The following is a 20808-nucleotide window of genomic DNA, read 5'->3' on the forward strand; positions in this document are numbered from 1 at the left end:
GCAGGGGGAGCTTGCACAGGCTCACAGGCTTTTGTTTTGGGGGCTTTCGGGGCTCTAGAATCTTAGGCCAATGCGGCTGCTCCTGGTGTGTCCCGGCTGTCTGCGCTGATCATTTGAGGCCTGGAAACGCCTTGTCGATATTGGTCCTGTCTCGGCCGGAAAGCCCTGACAACCTTGAAGTAAGGTCTCTCTTCGTTCTACCATTTGAAGTACTATGTTGTGTGGCTATGTACTTTAGGTAAGTATGTATGTCAGCCCGTATACTGACTATTGAATCATCACCAACATCAGCATCACCATGAGCATACCTTACTGGACGCGGGGGAATGCCATTTATATTCATTAGGTACAGATAGAAAGCGACATGCAAACAACGCATGATGCAACGAAATAATGCAATACTCTAGTGATCTGGGTAGCGACAAAGGTAATCTTACGCTTCGGGTCCTCCCCTCCAGCAGACCCAGTTCTTGCCCTGGTTCCTGCCTTGATGCCGATAAACATTGTGCTGGCAACAGTGCACAGACTGTTTCGAGAAGGCAGGTCTCAGGCTCAGGAGCGATTCTAGCCGGGGGAGGCCGGTCTGGTGCTGGTGCTGGTGCCAGTGCCAGCAGTATCAAACAACCACACGCTACCGCTACCTAAACAATCTTCCATCCGTTGTCCTCGACCTCTCAAAGGACTACTAACTTCGATCCCGCAACCGTCCGTGTTACATCTATCCATTCATCAGACTTCAGTCATCGCCATTTGACACCTGTCGAGACCCCTCAGAGTTGGGCCGTACATAAACTTACCTTGGCTGCAGCTCATTTGTATTCTCGCCCGCAACAAGAACCAACAGTACATATAATTGCGTTGCGACCAGCACTCCTTACATACAATTCGAATTCTTTCCCGCGTTACACACCACCGCCCTCGTCGACTGGCTTCCATATCTCCCTTGAAACGGCCAGGCTTGATATCGCATATACCTCCCAGCAAACTTGCAGCAACGCCCGTCTACCGACGACGATAGTCCGCCGTCCTCCACCCTCACAACTATCCAAAGCCTCGCGTCGCCGGCATGCGGTGATATTCAGGTACCGAAAATCGCAGGGATATTTGAGTCTGGTGTTCACCAGACAACCATCACATCACGATGCCGGCCAATTCCTCATCGCACCTCCAAGGCTACGCCCGAGATTCGCTCGAACTTGCCTCACTAGCCTCTAGCAGTCGTGGCCCTGGCACCTACTCAGATACAGACTCGCGGCCCTCAATATCCTCGTCGCGCAAGCTATCCCTCGAGCAGGATGATCCTCTAGACGAAAACAACCCTGCGGGCCGGCCTGGCCATGGTCGCACCTATTCCACCGTGTCGAATTTCGACTTCGCTCCGAACCTATTTCCCCTGTCCTCCTCTGCGGCCCCGGGTTATACACCAATAGGAGCCCCGACCACGGCAGCGCATCAAAATGGTGGCATGGGAGGCGCATCGTTGGAAAAAACACAAGACGCTCACATACATGAATGGACTGGGTTTGATTATCGGGTTGATCATTGGTTCTGGGATATTTTCTTCGCCGAGTCAGGTCAATGCCAACGTTGGGTCTCCGGGCGCTTCGCTCGTGGTTTGGGTGATTGCCGGAGTCCTGGCCTGGACGGGAGCCGCGAGTTATGCCGAGCTAGGAGGCGCCATCCCTCTCAACGGCGGCCCGCAAGCGTACTTGAGCAAGATTCTAGGAGAAATGGCTGGCTTCCTCTTTACATGGGTCGCCGTGCTTGTCTTGAAGCCGGGAAGTGCCGCCATCATTGCCATAATTATGGGAGAATACCTCGTCAGGGCGTTTATTGGAGTCGAAGCCGAAACGATAAACCCCTGGGTGAGCAAGAGCGTGGCTCTGGTAGGCTTGGTCTTGCTGACATTCATGAACGCCTTGTCTACACGTTTGGGTACCCGCACCAACGACATGCTCATGTTTCTCAAGTTCATTGCCTTGATTGGAGTGACCATTGTGGGAGTTATTGTCGCCGTTACGGGTCTTTCCTACTCGGGCCCTGCCAACATCGAGTGGAAGTCCCACGGATGGTTCGAAGGGACCAGCAAAGACGGGGCCCAGTGGGCTGTTGCTATCTACGCAGGCCTGTGGGCCTTTGATGGTTGGGATAATGTGAGTCTTTCTTTTCTACTGGATTCGAGGCGCAACATGCGAAACTAACCTGATATCAGACAAATTATGTCGTTGGCGAGTTTCGAAACCCAGGGCGCGACCTTCCGCGTGTTATTCACACCGCGATGCCCCTGGTCATTATCTGTTATGTGCTCGCAAACATGGCTTACTTTTTTGTATTGCCTGCTGCGACTATCAACTCGACTAATACCGTCGCGGTCAACTTCGGCCAGACGGTCTTTGGACCCATTGGTGCCCTTATATTTGCCCTCATCGTGAGCGCCTCCTGCTTCGGAGCTCTCAACTCACAAACCTTCACCAGCAGCAGGCTCGTCTATGCTGCTGGGAAGGAAGGTTACCTTCCAACCGTGTTCGCGCGGATCGGTCTTCGCTCGACTGAGCCGGGCCTTTCAAGCACGCGGACGAGAAGCTGGCTTTCGAAGCGTCTGCATACTATGCTTGGCGATGAGGAGGCGGGCTTGTTTTTTACGCCTGTCAACGCGCTGCTTCTCAATGCCGTGCTTACTATTATGTACATCGTTGTAGGCGAATTTGGCGAGTTGCTAACCTTTTATGGTGTTGCCGGGTACACGTTTTACTTCCTGACAGTGCTGGGCTTGATTATTCTGCGCGTCAAGGAGCCGAACCTGGAGCGGCCCTACAAGACTTGGATCACCACTCCTATCATTTTCTGCTGCGTCAGCTTGTTTTTGCTGTCACGAGCCGTCTTTGCGCAACCGCTAAAGACGCTGGTTGTGGTTGCATTCGTCCTTGTTGGCATCCCTGTGTATTTCTGGAGGATACACGGTCGAGACCAAGTCACGAAGCGGGAGATTGGCGGAGGCGAGGCGGCGCCTTCGTGGAAATTCTGGAAACGATGGACGAACTGAATTGGATAACGATTCTATGTTGTGTTTCCGCTGGGTGTTCCTTTAGATATCGGGGTTGGTTCCCGTTGGGATTGCATCAAAGCATTGGCGTACGGGGCATAGCTACGGGTTACGATTAGCCCAATTGCATAGTACATACATACAGACTGGCCTGGACTAGGTACGAATCCTACACGGGCTGTAATATATATACTGCTAGAGAGAGACAGAGGCTACCGCCAGCTTCATTAGCCATGCTCCCAAACAAGATACCTGTCGGGTGAAGATGGGGTATTTCCCTGATATCTACAGTGGATCATGCCACGAGCGGAGCCTCGGGCCCGGTTCGGCGATGGCGCCATTTTATCTCATCACGAACAAGCACATGACCAACCCGATAGATAACGACAGACAAGTTACTTGGGAGGTCTACATTTTCGCTCGTTTGGAGAAGCAGCTAAACCCATCATATGCCATTATTTCGGATAAGTTTTGGAATTGCGAGGGTTCCCAATCCCACCAAGTCGACCGCCCCCAAGTCCCATCTTATCAAACGGCTCTTTGCCACAGTCTTTAACCGGTCCGGTTCGCGGACATCTTCAAACATGGGCTCCGTCTCTCAGAGCAGCGAGGCGCCCCCGCCGCTGGGGCCCTTCTCCGTCTCCTCCGTCGCCATCATCGGCGCCGGGCCTTGCGGTCTCGCCTGCGCCAAATATCTGCTGGCCCAGAAGTCCTTCAAGACCGTCACCATCTTTGAACGGAGCGCCGACGTGGGCGGCGTGTGGAACTACAGCACGGCGCCGCCTACCGATTGGGCGACGGACACGGGCTCCTCTGCGTTGGAGGAGAGTGGAAAGTCCTCCCTTAAGGAGGTGCAGAGGACGCCAATGGCAAGCCCCTCTTCCCCAGCCCCATGTACGACCAGCTGCACACCAACATCCCGGCCTCCCTCATGCAGTTTTCGGACCTGGCCCTCACGACGCCGGATGACCGCCGCGTGTTCCCCAGCCGCCAGCGCGTGCAGGCGTACTTGCAGGACTACGCGGCCGAGATCCGCGACCTGATCCGCTTCAGCACCGCCGTGCTGGACGTGCGGCCGGACGACGAAATCACCCGGACGCCGCGCTGGCACGTCCGGAGCCGCGATCTTGCCGCGGCCACCGATGGAGCCAGCGCGGACAAGGCCGAGATCTACGACGCCGTGGTGGTCGCGTCGGGCCACTACAACGAGCCGCACGTGCCCGCCGTGCCCGGCCTGCGCGAGTTCGTCGCGGCGCACCCGGGCGTCGTCCGCCACTCCAAGCAGTACCGCACGCCGGAGCCGCACCGGGGCCACAAGGTGCTGGTCGTGGGCAACTCGGCCTCGGGGCTCGACATCGCGGGCCAGATCCACCCCGTCTGCGCGCCGCCCCTGTACCTCTCGGTGCAGACGCCGACGCCCGACGAGGTGCGGCAGCAGGCCGCGCAGGGCGGCTTCCAGTTCGAGGAGGTCTCCACCATTGAGGAATTTCTCGTCGCCGAGCGCGGCGTACGGTTGCGCGACGGCACCGTCATTGCGGACCTGGACACGGTTATGTTCTGCACGGGGTACCTATTCTCGTTCCCGTTCCTCCAGTGTTTCATCAACAGCGCTGCCGATAACGAAAACAAAAAGGAGGTCGCCAGCCGCGGGCAGCCGCTCGTCACCGACGGGCGCAAAGTCCACGGCCTATACAAGCACATGATCGACATGCGCTACCCGACGCTGGCCTTCTCGGGCCTGCCCATCAAAGTGATCCCGTTCCCCGTCGCCGAGTCGCAGGGCGCCGTGCTCGCGCGGCTGTGGGACAACGAGATGGGCCTGCCGCCGCTGGCGGACATGGCGCAGTGGGAGCGCGACGAGGCGGCGTCGCGGGTCAAGACGCTGCAGCAGACCGATGACGACGACCCCTCCGGACCGAGGTCGCGCCGTACCACGTGTTCCCGCCCGGCGGCGACGGGACCTACATCAACGCCATGCACGACCTGGTCATGCAGAGCGCGTCCGCGGCCAGCAAGGGCAAGGAGCCGCCGCGCTGGGGCGACGAGGAGTTCTGGATGCGCAGCATCTACGCCCAGGCCCGGATGGCGTTCGTCAAGGCCGGGAAGAAGGCGACGAGCCTCGAGGAGCTCGGGTTCACGTACCAGCCTCTAGGAGAAGAGAAGAACTAGGAAGATTTTGGTACTTTAGGAGAAAAAGCGTTGGAAAACGATGTGCAAGGTGGGGTTTCCCCTATTGGAGACTTTACCTTGGTGGGCGTGCCGACGACGACGACCATGGCGATGACATTTGCTGGTGGGCACTATGTTTATTAGAGAGCTATTCACTGTCCATATAGATCTGGCTAGATGATGCACAGAATGTAGATAATGACGGGGCCTTGTTAATTAGCAGATACGTTGAGATGAGAATTACGTTAAATGGACGGTATAGCATGATGAACGTTTCATATTCAACCAAAACCAAACCACGCCCGGGTTGCGGCTGCACAGTATTAAGAAAGAACTTGGTTTAGATGTTCGTGGTCGACTAGCTATTATTACAGCACGCCCATCCTCCACATCAAATACCCATTCCCAGTGTGACTCGGCCCCATCCCCCAGCGCCTGCCATATCCCCCCCAACATTTAAATGAGAATGAAGCCCTGGAAAGAAACAAAACAAGAAAGCTTATGGTATCGTATCCATATACGACAAGAAACGCGGAATTAGAGTTCCCACCCAGACCCCTAAAATCCTCATACATAATCATGATCAACAACAAACCCCGAAACGAATATCCACCCTTATTAACAGCAGCCCGGATTAGCTCATCATACATGTATGCATATGTAAGCGTATAATATATGTGTGTGCTCTTATATAAAGTATAGATGCGTCCCCACTTAGCCCCAGATATCGTTGAGCGACTGCGCCGCCTCGATATCCTGCTTCGCGTAGTCGTTGACCTTGACCTCGAGCTCCGGATCGGAAAGCGTCGGCAGACCGACCGGCACGGTCGCGTCGACGGACAAGGCGACGGCGGCATCCCGCTTGAAGGGCGTGCCGTCGGGCCCGCACTGGGCAATGTTGGTGAAGTAGTGGCCGTGGGCGTCGATGTCGAGCCCGAGCTGGCCGGCGTTGCACTTGATGTTGGCGTAGCCCTCGCAGACCTTGATGTCGGCGGCCGTGTAGTCGATCGTGGTCGCCTCGCCGTCCGACAGCCAGTACTCGGGGCTCGTGTGCCGGTAGTTGGCGAAGATCGGGGGCAGGCGCGGCACCGGGTCGGCCAGGTGCGTCACGCGGTACTCGAGCCCGGCCTGCTTGGTCACGAAGTCGACAAAGGCCCGGTTGCCCACGCGCGGGCTGCCGTACGTGTACAGGTCGATGGCGTGGCCGGCGGCGCGCTCGTAGGCCGCGGCAACGGTCGCGATGGCCGCGCCCAGCGAGTGGCCCGTGAAGACGATCTTGTAGTCCGGGTTCGCCTTGGTCGCGGCGGCCAGGGCCGTACGTAGGGGCTCGGCGACCTCCTTGTAGGCGCCGGCGAAGCCTGCGTGCAACAAGCAACCGCCGACAAGACCGCATGGCTCTTGGAGGAAGACGAAACTGAGACGGTTGTTAGTACAAGAGTCTTGAATAAACCCGAATGACGTGGTTTTTCTTGTCCTTTTCGAGGACCATAAACATATGCACTTACTTGGTAATCCAGTTACGGATCGAATGAGAGCCCCGGAATGAAAGGACAATAACCTTGTTCTTGGGGTCCGTGGAGAGGAAACCCTGGATATCGGTTACAAGACCCCTATCGAAAGAAGGATTATGTTAGCTTTTGCGTAACGGGCGGGAAAAACACAAGGGAACGGAAGCCTTCTGGTTCCAGTTGGAGAAGCAAGACTCACGCAAAGGTGGCGGTTACAACAGCACCGGCGGCGGTCACGTCGGGGCAAACGTTCTCCGCACAGGTCACGGTAGAACCAACAGGGGCCTCTGAGTTGCAGTAACTGGCTCCTGCATATTCGGCATAGAAGTCCAGGCGGCTAACTTCTTCTGCAGTCACAGCATTTTCTAGTACATCATTATAGCACGGTCAGCTTCTATATAGTATTAAGGTTTCGGGAGAAGATCGGGCCAAAAACAACATACGTCGGTGCGCCAAGTATGGGCGAAGGCTATCAGGGACAGGGCTCGCAACCGCAGCCAGAGCAAGGCTCGAGACGAGAGACCAACTTATTGACTTCATCTTGGGGGTTTTGGCAGGCAGGCAGGCAGGCAGGCAAGAAACGTTGGCACGTCTCAAGCGTAAGAAAACAAGAACAAAAACAAGAAAAAGAATGTGAATATATATACGGCTGCAGGCCCGTATCGAGAGACAGGTCGGGAAGGACTGGCGTAGGTGGCGCGGGGTGCTGCCTGTTGGTAGGGTATAAGACAGTGAGACCAGTGCTGATCACATCCCGAAAGTCAAAGGTCATAGTCGTGTCCTATTATATATTATATATACACCAACACCATCACGTTGGCACTCGGCCCAATCTGGCAGGGAGAGAGACACCCGGCCATGAGGGCGCAAAGGGTTGTCCTCCCCCAACGAACGCATGATGGAGTGGGAAATGGATCTCATCGAACCCTTAGCGGTGATCATTAGCCAAGGGTCCCGGGCCGGAATCATTGAATTTCATCCTTTCCTTTTCCTCGGGACTTCTTTCGACGGCGGCAGGGCTCTCCAACCGTCCCCAGGCCCCCTGTCTATTCAGCCATCCCTGCAGGCCAGCTATGCAGGTAGCGTCGACTTGTTAATACCACGGGCGCTTCTGTATATGCTATAGTGAATCTGCCATGCGCCTCCCGCTTTTAGTTGTTCTTTGGTGGTAATTGCGACTTGCCAGCTCTTCATCCGACCTTTTCGAAACGAGACCCGATCGAAGATTGATTCCGGTGAGCGGACGTGCCGCCAAGAAATGGGGGAGGGGAGGAACCCTTTCCATTCCTGGTCACTGTTCCTGGCATGCAGGTCGGGGAGCGGGCCCTTTGCGAAAAGCGCGGAATGCCTATGCCTCTTCAGCGAAGACTGTGTGGGCGGGCATGGGCACCATTGGTGCGCAAAACCAACCCAAACCGGAGTTCTCGAGCTCCCAAACAGAGCCTTGCTGTCGTGGCGGTTGTTGAGAAGCAACAAGTTGGGAGGCTGAGTCCCGTCTGACGGAAATTGTTGGGGGCACAAAGGATATGATAAGACATAATACGATATGCATCGTCGCTCGTCTCATCTCAGAGCAGTCTCATCCCATCTCGTCGGTGCGGGAGGGCAGGCCGAGCCATGGTGGTCCGCTGCCCGCACAAGATCCCCCATCCCACCTTCTTCATCTGTCATTCACAAGCATGCAACCTTCAGGTTGATGAATGCGGCTATGCCCGTTGGTGTAGTGCAGGAAATGCTGTATCCGACGACGGTTCGATACTCGACTAGCTCCCACACTAATGTAACAAATGCCACGAGGGCTTTGCAAAGCGTTGGGATGGCGCCTCGGGAAGTGACCAAAGACGACGAGGGCAGCGCCGCAGCGTTCAACGCCTACTAAAAAACGAGGGACACCGTAACGGCTGACACTAGCTACGGTAGAGTCGGCGTTAAAGAAGTCCAATCAGATCCACACAATCAGAACAAGAAAAACGTGCTCTCATACTTGTCAAGTCAAGTCCAACATTGTTCAAGTGAGCAGCAAGTTGGACATGACTTGGTCAATGCAACGCTCTACAGGCATCCTCAGCTCGCTAGGCCAAAAGCAATGTTGGGCTACGATACACGAGTCAAGCGTTGCTTCCCCGGACCGATGACTCGTGAGGCGTCCAGGCGTTGATGACGGTCAGTAGGGTAACAGTGCTAGTTTGACCAGTGAAAGAAAGAAGCAAAGAAGAAGAAAAACGCTGCCAATCGTCTCCAGCATCCTCCTTGAATTTTATTTTCCGAGATGGACCGTTGTCGAAATGTCGAATTACCACTACGAGAAGCAGGGAGGCCCCTGCCTTGGCTTAAGTAAGTAGGTTGTACGGCAATCCGTTCTGTTACATGGCCGCAGCTACCGACTGCCTGGTAAGCCCTCAATGTCGTACGCTACTCACTGAGGTGCTACATAAGGACCCTTGGTGCACACGTATTGCGTTGATTGACGCCTAGACCTCTGAGTCCAGAAGGGAAGATCGTGGTAAAAAAGAGAAGGAGAAAATACCATGGCGAGCAAGAGGCCTGAGGCACTGTACAGTGTAAGATAATCACAACTAACATAACAACCATATGCCTGCACATCTATCAATTGATGGCTCCTCTTCCAGGTTGGTTCGTAATGGTTTCCACCCAACCCAACACCAACCACCAAATGTAAGGAGGGGGCCATCAAACATAGATACGACCGATTGAAAACTGATGCTGCAGTTATATTTGCTTATGGTCGCGCGGCGTACAGGAACAGGCAAACCTTATCCATCACATTTCTCTCCGGGCCTGCCGTCTCATCCATCAATGATCGCAGATCTCAGGTCGCGCGGATGGCAGCTCGTCGAGCTGGAGAGGTCTGAGCGCACCCTTCAGCCGGGCCCATCTTCGGGGAAGGCAGCTCTATCGAGTTTAGTCTCAGCTGGGCTTGGGCTGGGGAGAGTCTCATCAGGACTGATCAGGCTCGCTCGTCTATCTGGTTGCTGGGGGCTAGGGGCTTTATTAGATACAGCTCAGCTCCTGCGTTGCATGCATGGCATGGTGCATGCCACCAAACGATGCATCACTTGCCCGATTGGTCTTTGCGATGACGTGAAGGTGCACCTCGCTTCGGCGTGACCAACGCTCAGCTGACCACGCACACGAGCAGCAGTCGTGGTTGACCCCAAAGCAGGGAATGCGCTTCTTGGCTTTTCAATGTTAGGTATGTCTTTCAATGTTTAACATGTCTATACGCAATAGACACAGCGCCCGCCATGGGCTGAGCCGGCGTGCATTGCAACCTGAATGCCACCTTCCACATTGGACTCTGGCAGCTTCCGGCGGCTGAACAGGCAATTCCCGACACCAATTGCAACACCTCATTGGCCCAGAGCCAACATCAGCCGCCGCTATCACAGAGGCGTTGGTGTCTTCGGCGTCGCGTGCCGTATAACGCGGAACCAGCCTGTATCCTAATTTATCTTCATCAAAGGGCAAAACTGCCTTTGTCACCTCAGGTTACATTCTCAGCAGCAGTGATGTCAAAAAAAAAACCCCCAACGCCCCCAAGGCTCTCCTGAGAGAGGCGCCGATCCTCTCGCCTCGCTTAGGCTGTAGTGGGTGCAAGTCCCAGGTTAGTCCTTCTGTGAGGGTTCTATTTCTATGGGGGCTTAGGAGGTATGTAGCGGCACATATGCCGACGAGGTGAGTGGAGCGGACTAGTAGCGAACTGGTAGCGGACTGGAAGCGAACTTCAGCGTCGCATTCACTAGTCACTTCGAAGAACCATCTCCTCCGTTTCCATTGTATTTGCTATACTCTTTATGCCGTTGCTGTACATTGCTGGCATGGCTGTCCAAGCCTCCAAGCCTCCGGCCACCGAGATATGAAGATCCAAATTTTAGGCTTAGCGATCTATAATACATACGGGAAAACGTCGCTATTCCATGACTCCCTATTGGACCCCGGATAGATCCCCCTTCTTCTTCTTCTTCTTGGCCGCGCATGGATGGATGCCGGTTCCATACATACTCGTGGAGGCTATCTACTTACTTACATAACCGATCACATAGGTACATACGGAGCTACTAACTAGCTACAGTAACACGAGCTTCCGAGACAGCAAACAGCGGCACCTCACATGTCATTCTCGTTTGCTTGCTGGAGCTCCCGTCGGCATCGAGCCCCGTGGCCCCATTCTCGTCATTTTTGGACCAGTGTGTTCTGGGCATGATCTGGCATGATACCAAGTAATATAGGTGCACGGCTACCATGGTTCCATTGAGTCAGTTGTTAGCTCAGAGTTCGTTCGGCCTGCCTGGCCACAGCCATGCTAACGCACGCTGGTGCCAGTGAGGCGTCTATATATATATTGTTCGCGTCCGTCCCAAACTCGGTTTGCCTGCTTAAGTGCTTCGCTGTCGCTTGACTTGCCCTCCCTCGTTAGCTGCCCACCCCTCCTGGCACGTGTGGTCAAAGTTGTCGTCTGTGCCACGGTCTGTCCCTTCCTTTGTCGCAGACATGCACCTTTTCAATCCTGGGTCTCCTTCGGGACTCCAGGCCCTCTCGCTCTTCGTTTTGTCCAGTCTAGTGGGCACCACCTCCGCCGCCGCTATACAGCCCCGCGCCGCCGTTCCCGCCCCCTATGTTGCCGCCTCGTACTACCCAGCACCCCATGGCGGATGGGCCGACGACTGGGCCGATGCCTACCAAAAAGCCGTCAAGCTGGTGTCGCAAATGACATTGGCCGAGAAGACTAACATCACAGGCGGAACCGGTTTCTTCATGGGTAACTTCCCTTCCCATGCTATTCTTCCGGCCTTCCACCATTTGTTAACATCGATCAGGACCTTGTGTGGGAAACACTGGTAGTGCCGACCGCCTAGGGTTTCCACAGCTATGTCTTCAAGATGGTCCCCTGGGTGTGCGCACGACCGGTAACGTCACGGCGTTTCCTGCGGGTATCACCACCGGCGCCACCTTCGACAAGAAGCTCATGTACGAGAGAGGCGTCGCCCTGGGCCAGGAATTCAAGGGGAAAGGCGTCAACATGTACCTGGGCCCCTCGGTTGGTCCCCTGGGCCGCAAGCCTCGTGCTGGCCGAAACTGGGAAGGTTTCGGTTCGGACCCGGTCCTGCAAGCTTTTTGCCGGAGCCGAGACGGTCAAGGGAGTTCAGGATCAGGGCGTCATTGCTGTTCTTAAGCACCTGATCGGCAACGAGCAGGAGATCCAGCGCATGTTCAACGTTGCGCAGCAGGGAATCAGCGCCAATATCGGTACGTTGCAACCGATGAACTGGTGTTTGTCTGCGCTTCTCTCCTTACTAACAAAACACGCCTACTAGACGATCGGGCGATGCATGAGTTGTATCTGTGGCCCTTTGCCGAAGGTGTCCGCGCCGGTACAGGCGCTGTCATGACTTCATACAACGCTGTCAACGGCTCTGCCTCGTCGCAGAACGCATACTCCATCAACGGCCTCCTCAAGGAGGAACTCGGCTTCCAGGGTCTGGTCATGACGGATTGGCTCGCCCACATGTCCGGCGTGGCTTCCGCTCTGGCCGGCCTCGACATGTCGATGCCCGGCGACACGCAGATCCCCGTGCTGCCCGGCACGGCGTACTTCATGTACGAGATGACCCGGGCGGCCCTCAACGGCAGCGTGCCCATGGACCGCATCAACGACATGGCGACCCGCGTCGTCGCCGCCTGGTACAAGCTGGGCCAGGACAAGGACTACCCGCGCCCCAACTTCTCCTCCAACACGCGCGACCGGACCGGGCTGCTGTACCCGGCCGCCGTCTTCTCGCCGACGGGCGTCGTCAACCAGTACGTCAACGTCCAGGCCGACCACAAGGTCATCGCGAAGCAGGTCGCCCAGGACGCCATCACGCTGCTCAAGAACAACGGCAGCCTGCTGCCCCTCTCGACCTCGGCGCCCCTCAAGGTCTTCGGCACCGACGCCCAGGCCAACCCGGACGGCATCAACAAGTGCACCGACAAGAGCTGCAACAAGGGCACCCTGGGCATGGGCTGGGGCTCGGGCAGCTGCGACTACCCATACATGGACGACCCGATCAGCTCGCTCAGGCGCAAGGCCCGCGACGACAAGGTGCAGTTCTGGAACACGGACAAGTTCCCCAAGGACCTGCCCGACGCCACGGCCGACGACGTCGCCCTCGTCTTCATCAGCTCCGACGCCGGCGAGAACTCGTACGAGGTCGAGGGCAACCACGGCGACCGCGACAAGTCCGGGCTCACGGCCTGGCACAACGGCGACGAGCTCGTGCAGAAGGCGGCCGAAAAGTACAGCAACGTCGTCGTCGTCGTGCACACCGTGGGCCCCATCGTCATGGAGCCCTGGATCAACCTTCCGTCGGTCAAGGCCGTCGTCGTCGCCCACTTGCCCGGCCAGGAGGCCGGCGACTCCCTCACCGAGGTCCTCTTCGGCGAGGTCTCGCCCTCGGGCCATCTCCCCTACACCGTCCCCGTGTCCGAGTCGGACTACCCGGCGAGCGTGTCCATCGTGCCCAACGGCCTCGGCCAGCCCCAGGACACCTTCTCCGAGGGCATCTACATCGACTACCGCTACTTCCAGAAGAACGGGGTCAAGCCGCGGTACGCCTTCGGCCACGGCCTCAGCTACACCACCTTCTCCTACAGCGACGTGAGCATCAAGGCCGTCACGCCGCTGGCCTCGACGCCGCCGGCGCGCCCCGCCAAGTCCGGCGACCCCATCGCGGCCATGAACAACACGATCCCGGCCGCGTCCGAGGCGCTGCGGCCCCAGGGCTTCAAGGACATCTTCCGCTACCGCTACAGCTTCCTGGCCGAGAACGACGCCAAGAACGCCTACGCCGATGGCGCCGCCGGCAAGAAGTACGGCAGCCTGCCGCCGGGCTACTCCAACGCCCAAAAGGAGGCCGGCCAGACGCCCGCAGGCGGCCCCTCGGGCGGCAACCCGGCCCTCTGGGACGTCGTCTACACCGTCTCGCTGACCGTCACCAACAACGGCACCGCGCACGCCGGCAAGGCCTCGACCCAGCTCTACGTCCAGTTCCCCCGAGACCGACAACGCAAAGTACGACACGCCGCCGCTGCAGCTGCGCGACTTCGCCAAGACGGCCGCGCTGGCGCCCGGCAAGAGCGAGACGGTCGAGCTCACCATCACGCGCAAGGATGTCTCCGTCTGGGACTCGGAGCTGCAGAACTGGGTCGTTCCCAACCCCGAGGGCCGGTTCAAGTTCTGGGTCGGCGATGCGAGCGACTCGTTCGGCGCCGTCTGCTATAGTGATTCGACGGCGTGCGAGATTGGTGTTCCTGGGCCGTTATGATTATCTTCGTCATATCTACGGAGGTTATAGTTTCAATCTATCAAAGTTAGGTTGCTAATTTGGCTGCACTTGTGCTGTATATATCTAGGCCAATATCAGTGGTTTGTATCTGACCAATAATGTAATAATGGAAACATCTCGTATTATATTTGCCGCGCTCGATTCAAGTAACCTAGGTATAAAGTACGGCAGTCAGAAGTTACGACTTTTCGCTGGCTGCTAGCTTATCTGAAGCGTATGCTTATGGGTATGTTGGTATCTGTGATCTCATGTCATCTCTCCTATGCGTTTCTGTCGACTAGCACCCTCTCCCTCTTTGCCGACATGGCACCCACCATTCTTTACGCTTGGTCGGAAGATTCAACCAGTATCGAGCCGCGAGTGATCATCCCATTTCCCATATGGCACGCTTCGTAGCATCCTCCTGTACCCATGAGATGATCATATCGCCCATGTCGCCCACCAACTTGTCGTAGTGCGGCCCTGGGAAGAAGAGGCTCGTGTGAGCCTCGACCTCGTCCATATCCTTCATGAATACCTTGATCCATTTCGGGTCCAGCTGGCCTTTAACCTTGCTCGGCAGGGTGCAAAACTTGCGCTCCTTCTTGGGCTTTGGAGGCTTCGCTGCCTTCTTCTGGTCCTTGGTCGCTTTCGGTGAGTCCGATTCGTTACTAGAGACCCGAGACAGCGACCCTTCCCCTTCTGCTGTTGATGCCTGGGAAATCGAGCGATCCACGTTGGCCTCAGTGGCCGCCGCCGCCGAAGGTTTAGGGGCGACTGCTGCTGCCGTATCAGCAAGCGAGGTCTGCCTCTCCTCGATGCCATCTGCAAGAATTTGAATGGCCTCTTCATTCCTTTGGCGCTGCTCCTTGGCTTCTCTTTCAGCTTCCTCTCCGCGCTTCTCAGTCTCGTGGGCAGCCTGCTCATCCTTTTTACGCTGCTCTTTTGCCTCCTTTTTCAGCCTCTTTTCCGCGTTTCTCAGCCTCCGACGCTTGCTTCTTTGCTTCCTTTTCGCGCTTGGCAGCCTCCGAGGCCAATTTCTTTTTACGCTTGTCGATGACCTTCTGCCGTTCCTTGATGGTCTTCTCGCGATTTTTCACGGCTTGCTCGTACGCCTTGACAACACGCTTGGATTCCTTCTCCGCCTGTTTACGAGCATCCTTGTCCGTGTATTTCGTGCCATCGAACGGTTCCGGCTTCTCGGGCGGGTCAGGAACCTTGGGCAGACTCAGTTCCAATTCGGAAAGCTCTTTAGCAGCCGCATCCACTTCAGGATCTGCATCTACACCCCCCAGTCGCCTGCGATGTTACTTTCGCAGCTCCATCCCCTGACTGTCCTTCCTGAGGGGCCGATGATTCGGAGTTCACGGCTCCATGACTGGATGACGATCTCTCTTCGGTAGATTGCCGCGACTGTAGATGTGTTGGCTCCCCGCTCGTGTGATTACCGCTGCCATCCTCCCCCCATAGGTACTGGATCCATCACCTCTAGACTAGAGACCGACTGATTGTCACCATCACGGGATGGACCAGCAGCATTCTCTTTAGGAATATCCGGAAGACTTCGCATTGACGACCGCTTCCGCCCTTCATCATAGATATCTCCGATGGAAGCTCTGGGTGTCGATGTCGTCGAGCTCGTGGCACTTGGCCCACTGGCCATAGCGTTTTCAATCTCCTTTCGATCTGCGGCGTCCATCTCTTTGGAACCCTTCGGTTTCTTGGGGTGCCCATGGCACACCGTATAGTATTGCACAAAGCGAACTTGAGGCGGGACATGAGGAAATCCATGGTTCTTCATGTCATCGATATCCTCCAGCTTCCGTAAATTTTCGTACCGAATCTTGAGGCAATTGAAATCCATCAAGACGCTCCCAAATTCGAGATGAGACATGATGTGGTGGCTGGCAGCGTCTATTATCCCTTCCGAGTTGTGCTTCTTGACGAAGTGGACAATGTTCTTCCACCAGCTGCGATCCTTAAGGCGAACATCATTTGGAAACTCGGGATCGAAGTTAGGGTCCATAGTCATCCTAGCAGGCAGATCAGGGACTGATGTGGGCGGATCTGATAGGGGCGACGTGGGAGTCGGGCTTGCAAAGTCCGAATTCAATGAAGGCTCTGGTGATGTTACGCTAGACGTCCCCTGAGTAGAGCCGCCGGCAGGCTTAGGGGTATCTGTTTTGGAACGGAACAAGCTTGAGAGGCCGGCTACAATGATACCAGGATGGAGGCCCAACAAAGGCGCGTCAAGGTTGACTGTCCCTAGGATCCTGTTTTGGAAGAAATTGGGGCTGTTCTGGTCCCATGATTGCTGTTGGTTCCGTTAGCATTTGAGGTCATTGGGCGTGGCAAACGAAAGAGCTTACCATAAGAGCAACATCAGCCGCCAAGAGACCGCCCATGGAATGGCCGACAAGCACGACATCGGTTGTCGGCGACTCGTGTGGCTGGAGCCATCGGCTAAAGTTGTCGCGGGCTACCTCGATAGCCTTGTACGTCTTGTATCTGGGATAGATCTTGGAATGGACGACGTGCGAGTCGATGAGCGCGTCCCTCAGATATCTGTGGACGTGGGCGGGGAAGGACTGAAAGGAATGATCTGTGCCCATGAAGCCATGGATGTAGACGACGAGCAGCCTGCGCTTGGATACCTCATCATAGTTCGGCAACGACGGCACAAGCGACTGGGTGGAGTTGGACCGAGGATCTCCTCGCGAAAGATGACTGCTGTAGGCAGGCGGAGGATCATATTGGCTCGCGCTGCCCTCCGGCGCATCTATGGAAGTCCGCTTCCAGTCGTGGATACTCATTGTGCCAGGTTGAGCTTGCAGAAGTCCGCCAGCTGGATTGAAGATGGCAGGTAACGGCTCAGGAATTGGAACTGGCTATATATATCCACTGTTGGCGGGGTTCCAGGGTCGTGATAACTGACGTCAAATCATGGCGCTTTTTGGAAACGGACGAGTGGTGGGAGGATGCTGATCCAAGAAGGAAAAGACGCGGCAAACTTGCCGGCAAACCGGTCGACCAACGAGAAACAAGCAACAATGAATTATATATCGTAAAGCCACCAGCCGACTGACTAAAGGTGTGCAGAAGTAGGTACGTAGGTATCTGTATGTGTGTAGGAAGATGAGAGAGCTCTTCAAATGTGGTATATTCGGATTTCCAGGTTTTGCGATCGAATGTTGATTTGTTCTTGATTACTTACATACGTTCTAACCTGCTTGACTTTCGGGCGGTGCCCAGCCAGGCGTTTTGGCAAGATTGGCGCCCTCTTTGGGCATGCGGGCACACGGAGAGGCGGAACCGACCACCAACGACCACCAAGGTTGCCTGGCCTATCGGATCGGCATTTGCGTCTGTGAGCATGGCACTGCATGTCAAAACCACACACATTCGAAGGTCTTACAATCAAGTCATACAGCGCAAATAAGGAGACAGTTGCAGTAGACGACGATTAGCCTCAGACGTCCGAGTATTTTCTACCCGAATATCACCATGGATTGCAGACACCAAGAACTCTTCGTCACATGGACATTTACAGAATTTGGGAGGGGGAAGAGCCGGGCACCATGAAGTCGCCGAATTCTCAAATAATTCTTTTAATTCTGTATCAAGGCAAGGTGTATCTACAAGAGAGCAGGTGACGTCGTATCCCATGGGAGGGACGGTCAAACCCATCGTGCTCGGTTAGTTTTGCTGCTTTTGGATTCGCAATAAAGTTCGTGAAATGACTGCCCCCAACGCCTTGCTAAAAGGGAAAAACTGCAAAAAACAATAAAATGCAAGGACCGTCGAGACCGGCGCTGCTCGGCCGTGAAGCCGGCTCTAATTGTCCTCATCAAGGGAACAAACGGCCTCATTACGCTTCGTAGCGCGTAGACCATTATTAAAATCCATTTCAGGATTCGGGGTATCATGTTCCTATCCCGCTGTAGCCATTTCGTACACTTCCACCAAAGGATGAACCGGTTCCGGGGTTCTATTGCAACGTTAGTGATGAGGCCGAAAACAATGGACTACGGCTGGTCTGTAGTCACCTGTTTTCTCCTCTTAAGCTTCGACGACCGATCATCGCCTTCGCCGGTCGAGTAGCCCGAAGCGGCGCCTTGATCGTCGTCAGGGAATCCTTCCCCGTAGCCCTCAAAGCTGCTGTCTTGGTAGCTTCGCTTCTTGCCGATCCGTCTCACGCGATTGACCTGCGGCACCTGCAGTTTGCTCGCATTGCTGAGACCGCCAGCAGACCCGATGGGCGTACCGGGCGTGGCTTTCTTCAAACCCTCCTTCGGCTTCTTGGTCACGACGCTAGGCGCCAGATCACCAAGCACAGAGCTGTCCCATATACTGTTGTCAAGCGTACCCCTCGCCATTGTCATGGCCCGCGACAAGCTTGATTGGACCGTGTCCGAAAACCCTCGTTCGACTTCTTTGCCTTGTACTTCGTGTACATACCACTCGGACTCGGGGTATAGGAGCATATGCATAAAGCCGTCCTGATCGTATGGGTCTTTCTCGACCTTATCGAAATGACCATTGACACCAAGCGATTTGATGTGACCCTTGTACGTCTTACGTAGAGCGTTCTTTTCTCCATTTGGCTTTGTCCGTGCTACCTCGGCGGCAATGCCGGTCAATCCAAACATCTCGAAAAGATCTTCAGAGACACTAGGTAGGGACGCAGAATGGGCTAGAGAAGAGCAGAGTGTCAACCACATGTTCTGCACGCCATACCAGGGACAATAGCTGCTTCAGTCATCTTCAATCATAGATAAGGGTGCCTTACGAGTTCTGCAAAGGAAGTACTTCTCGCCAACATCCATGTGCAGGTCTTCTATGCCGAGTCTGCGAGGATCCTCAAGGTGGGTTTTCTTCGGCCCTTGCTCGCCCATGTCGTCGGGCATCCGCTTGCGCTTATGGGGCGAATCGGCATCGGACATGGCGATGTCGTGTGCGGAATCACCGTGCTGTATCGATCCGTTGACGCTGTGTGCAGGAGTAGGAAGAGTGGTTATGGATGTCATGGAAGAATTCATGCTCGACACGGGGTCCGCAGTGCTAGGCGATAACTGCGACGGACTCTGAGGTGTTTGTGGATTGAAGGACATCGTGGCCATTGATTTCCTCACGCCGGTCGGGGCGGCGGATGCGGCAGGAACAGTGGTCAATTCCGTCGATGGGTAAAACAAAACCTGAAGCCGTTGATGACGATGCAGCGTGGTCAACAAGAATGGAGCCGGTTCTGTGGAGTTGAGGCCGGAAAAACCAGGACGCTAAAGGCCGACCGACTAGAGTGGTTGGCAACGGGCAAATTGCGGAAAAAGCGATATCGTCAAAGGATAAACAATCCAAGAAACCTTTGTGAGGCTGCGCACAATCGGAATCGGGTCGGCCAAGGTAAGGTACGAGGATGCGAAATCGGGCTGTAGTCTGCGAAAGGAAATGGTCGTCGTCGTTGCTCGTTCGGTCGTATGTTTGCGGTGGTGATGGTTGCGTTGCTGTCGCGCGAAAATACCGCCCTCAGGACCGGTTGGGGTCGCCCAAGAGACCCAACTTCCCAGCCTGCATGCACAAATTTAATTGGCCGCGGGCACTTTTTCGGATCGTTCTACGTGAAGGAATGTGAATACAGCAGCGACGGCGATGATTTTGATGTCGCAGAGGTCGGTGCTGTTCGGCGCTGGTCGTTGTCGTCGTTTGGCCAGAAGAGGGAGATAGATGATGGTGAAGGGAAAGCTGAGATCAGCAGACAGACTGAAGGGGAACGGATATGGATGGGGTTTCGATTGTGACGGGGCTGGATTGGGCTAGAGAGAGAGCGAGAGAGAGAATGGGCAGACTGGAATCCACAGTACAAGCCACACAGTGAGAGGAAGAGGGAGAGGCCCGGCAGACAGGAGGCAGGAAGGGCGTCCGTGTGCGCTGTAACCAAGCTAGCTTGGCTAGAGTGCTGCTGGTCTTACCTGGCCGGGCCACTGAATACAGTGCCAATTAGCCTAGAAACAGAACGGGACAAAGAGAGCAGGCAGAGCACTGGGCGGCCAGCAGCCATTATCCACGGTCCACCTTCCCCGTCAGTTGCCTGCGAAACCTGAACACGCCTTGTTCGCTTGGGCTCCGCTTTTCCTTCTACACCACACACCCCTGACCCACCGCCCTTTGTTCTACTGCAGTCGGCTGGTAACAACTCCCAGCCTGTTCTGGGATGAATTGGAATGATAGGCACACCCCTTTGAAGCCCATTCCGCGAGACGACGATTTCCACGGACCCATGAGTTCTCTTTGTATCACGTTCCCCTAAGATCGATCAAAGCCTTTATTCTACCTGTCACACCATACCAAACGTTTTCTACCGCGCGCCGCTGAGCTGATGGTCTTCTCTAAGAGGCGATACGCTTTCCTATGTTGCTGGGGTTCATCTCATCAGCAATACCAAGAGACATATGAGCCTCGACCTCCTGTCATAACAAATACACCCGACCCTACAGATCTTGTAGCCCAGGTTTTTCACGGCGCGAGAACAGTGGTTCAAACACGGAAGTGGTTTTTTGACGCGAAATGCCCACCTAACCTCTTAAAGTACGTGCATCCAAGGTACATCAATACAAAGGATGAACCCACCCACCCAACACCAGCACTGGTAAGGCCTCGTGGATGCGGTAGGGCATCGAATGCATGTCTAAACTCCTTGTCTGGTGTTGATGAACATGAGAAGACACGCCCTTTAGACAAGCCGGTTCAACCCGGGGAGGGCCTTTTT

General features: G+C 55.5%; 6 protein-coding genes across 6 annotated transcripts; 3 read left to right on the forward strand and 3 right to left on the reverse strand.

Moving 5' to 3' along the window:
• Positions 1 to 1141: 1141 nt before the first annotated feature.
• On the forward strand, positions 1142 to 3043 carry PG997_013055 (asc-type amino acid transporter 1 protein; the record flags this gene model as incomplete). The annotated part of the gene is made up of 3 exons (XM_066817369.1): positions 1142 to 1534; positions 1575 to 2153; positions 2213 to 3043. 3 exons carry the CDS (start codon positions 1142 to 1144, stop codon positions 3041 to 3043), a joined length of 1803 nt encoding a protein of 600 aa, XP_066663061.1.
• Positions 3044 to 3627: 584 nt separating this feature from the next.
• Positions 3628 to 5212, forward strand: PG997_013056 (FAD/NAD(P)-binding domain-containing protein; the record flags this gene model as incomplete). The annotated part of the gene is made up of 3 exons (XM_066817370.1): positions 3628 to 3878; positions 3932 to 4963; positions 5041 to 5212. The coding sequence occupies 3 exons, from the start codon at positions 3628 to 3630 to the stop codon at positions 5210 to 5212; spliced, it is 1455 nt and encodes a 484-aa protein (XP_066663062.1).
• Positions 5213 to 5926: 714 nt separating this feature from the next.
• On the reverse strand, positions 5927 to 7260 carry PG997_013057 (uncharacterized protein; the record flags this gene model as incomplete). Its single annotated transcript, XM_066817371.1, has 4 exons — positions 5927 to 6626; positions 6718 to 6822; positions 6920 to 7085; positions 7164 to 7260. The coding sequence occupies 4 exons, from the start codon at positions 7258 to 7260 to the stop codon at positions 5927 to 5929; spliced, it is 1068 nt and encodes a 355-aa protein (XP_066663063.1).
• Positions 7261 to 11232: 3972 nt separating this feature from the next.
• PG997_013058 (uncharacterized protein) lies at positions 11233 to 14045 on the forward strand (the record flags this gene model as incomplete). Its single annotated transcript, XM_066817372.1, is given in 5 exon segments — positions 11233 to 11500; positions 11559 to 11873; positions 11884 to 11988; positions 12057 to 13762; positions 13794 to 14045. 5 exon segments carry the CDS (start codon positions 11233 to 11235, stop codon positions 14043 to 14045), a joined length of 2646 nt encoding a protein of 881 aa, XP_066663064.1.
• A 385-nt stretch (positions 14046 to 14430) lies between these two features.
• Positions 14431 to 16858, reverse strand: PG997_013059 (uncharacterized protein; the record flags this gene model as incomplete). The annotated part of the gene is made up of 4 exons (XM_066817373.1): positions 14431 to 14987; positions 15094 to 15344; positions 15551 to 16359; positions 16415 to 16858. The coding sequence occupies 4 exons, from the start codon at positions 16856 to 16858 to the stop codon at positions 14431 to 14433; spliced, it is 2061 nt and encodes a 686-aa protein (XP_066663065.1).
• A 1212-nt stretch (positions 16859 to 18070) lies between these two features.
• Positions 18071 to 19165, reverse strand: PG997_013060 (uncharacterized protein; the record flags this gene model as incomplete). The annotated part of the gene is made up of 2 exons (XM_066817374.1): positions 18071 to 18738; positions 18835 to 19165. 2 exons carry the CDS (start codon positions 19163 to 19165, stop codon positions 18071 to 18073), a joined length of 999 nt encoding a protein of 332 aa, XP_066663066.1.
• Positions 19166 to 20808: the final 1643 nt, after the last annotated feature.

This window comes from Apiospora hydei (assembly GCF_038363865.1).
Source record: "Apiospora hydei strain CBS 114990 chromosome Unknown utg000009l_segment0_segment0, whole genome shotgun sequence".
In the NCBI taxonomy this organism is placed as follows: domain Eukaryota; kingdom Fungi; phylum Ascomycota; class Sordariomycetes; order Amphisphaeriales; family Apiosporaceae; genus Apiospora; species Apiospora hydei.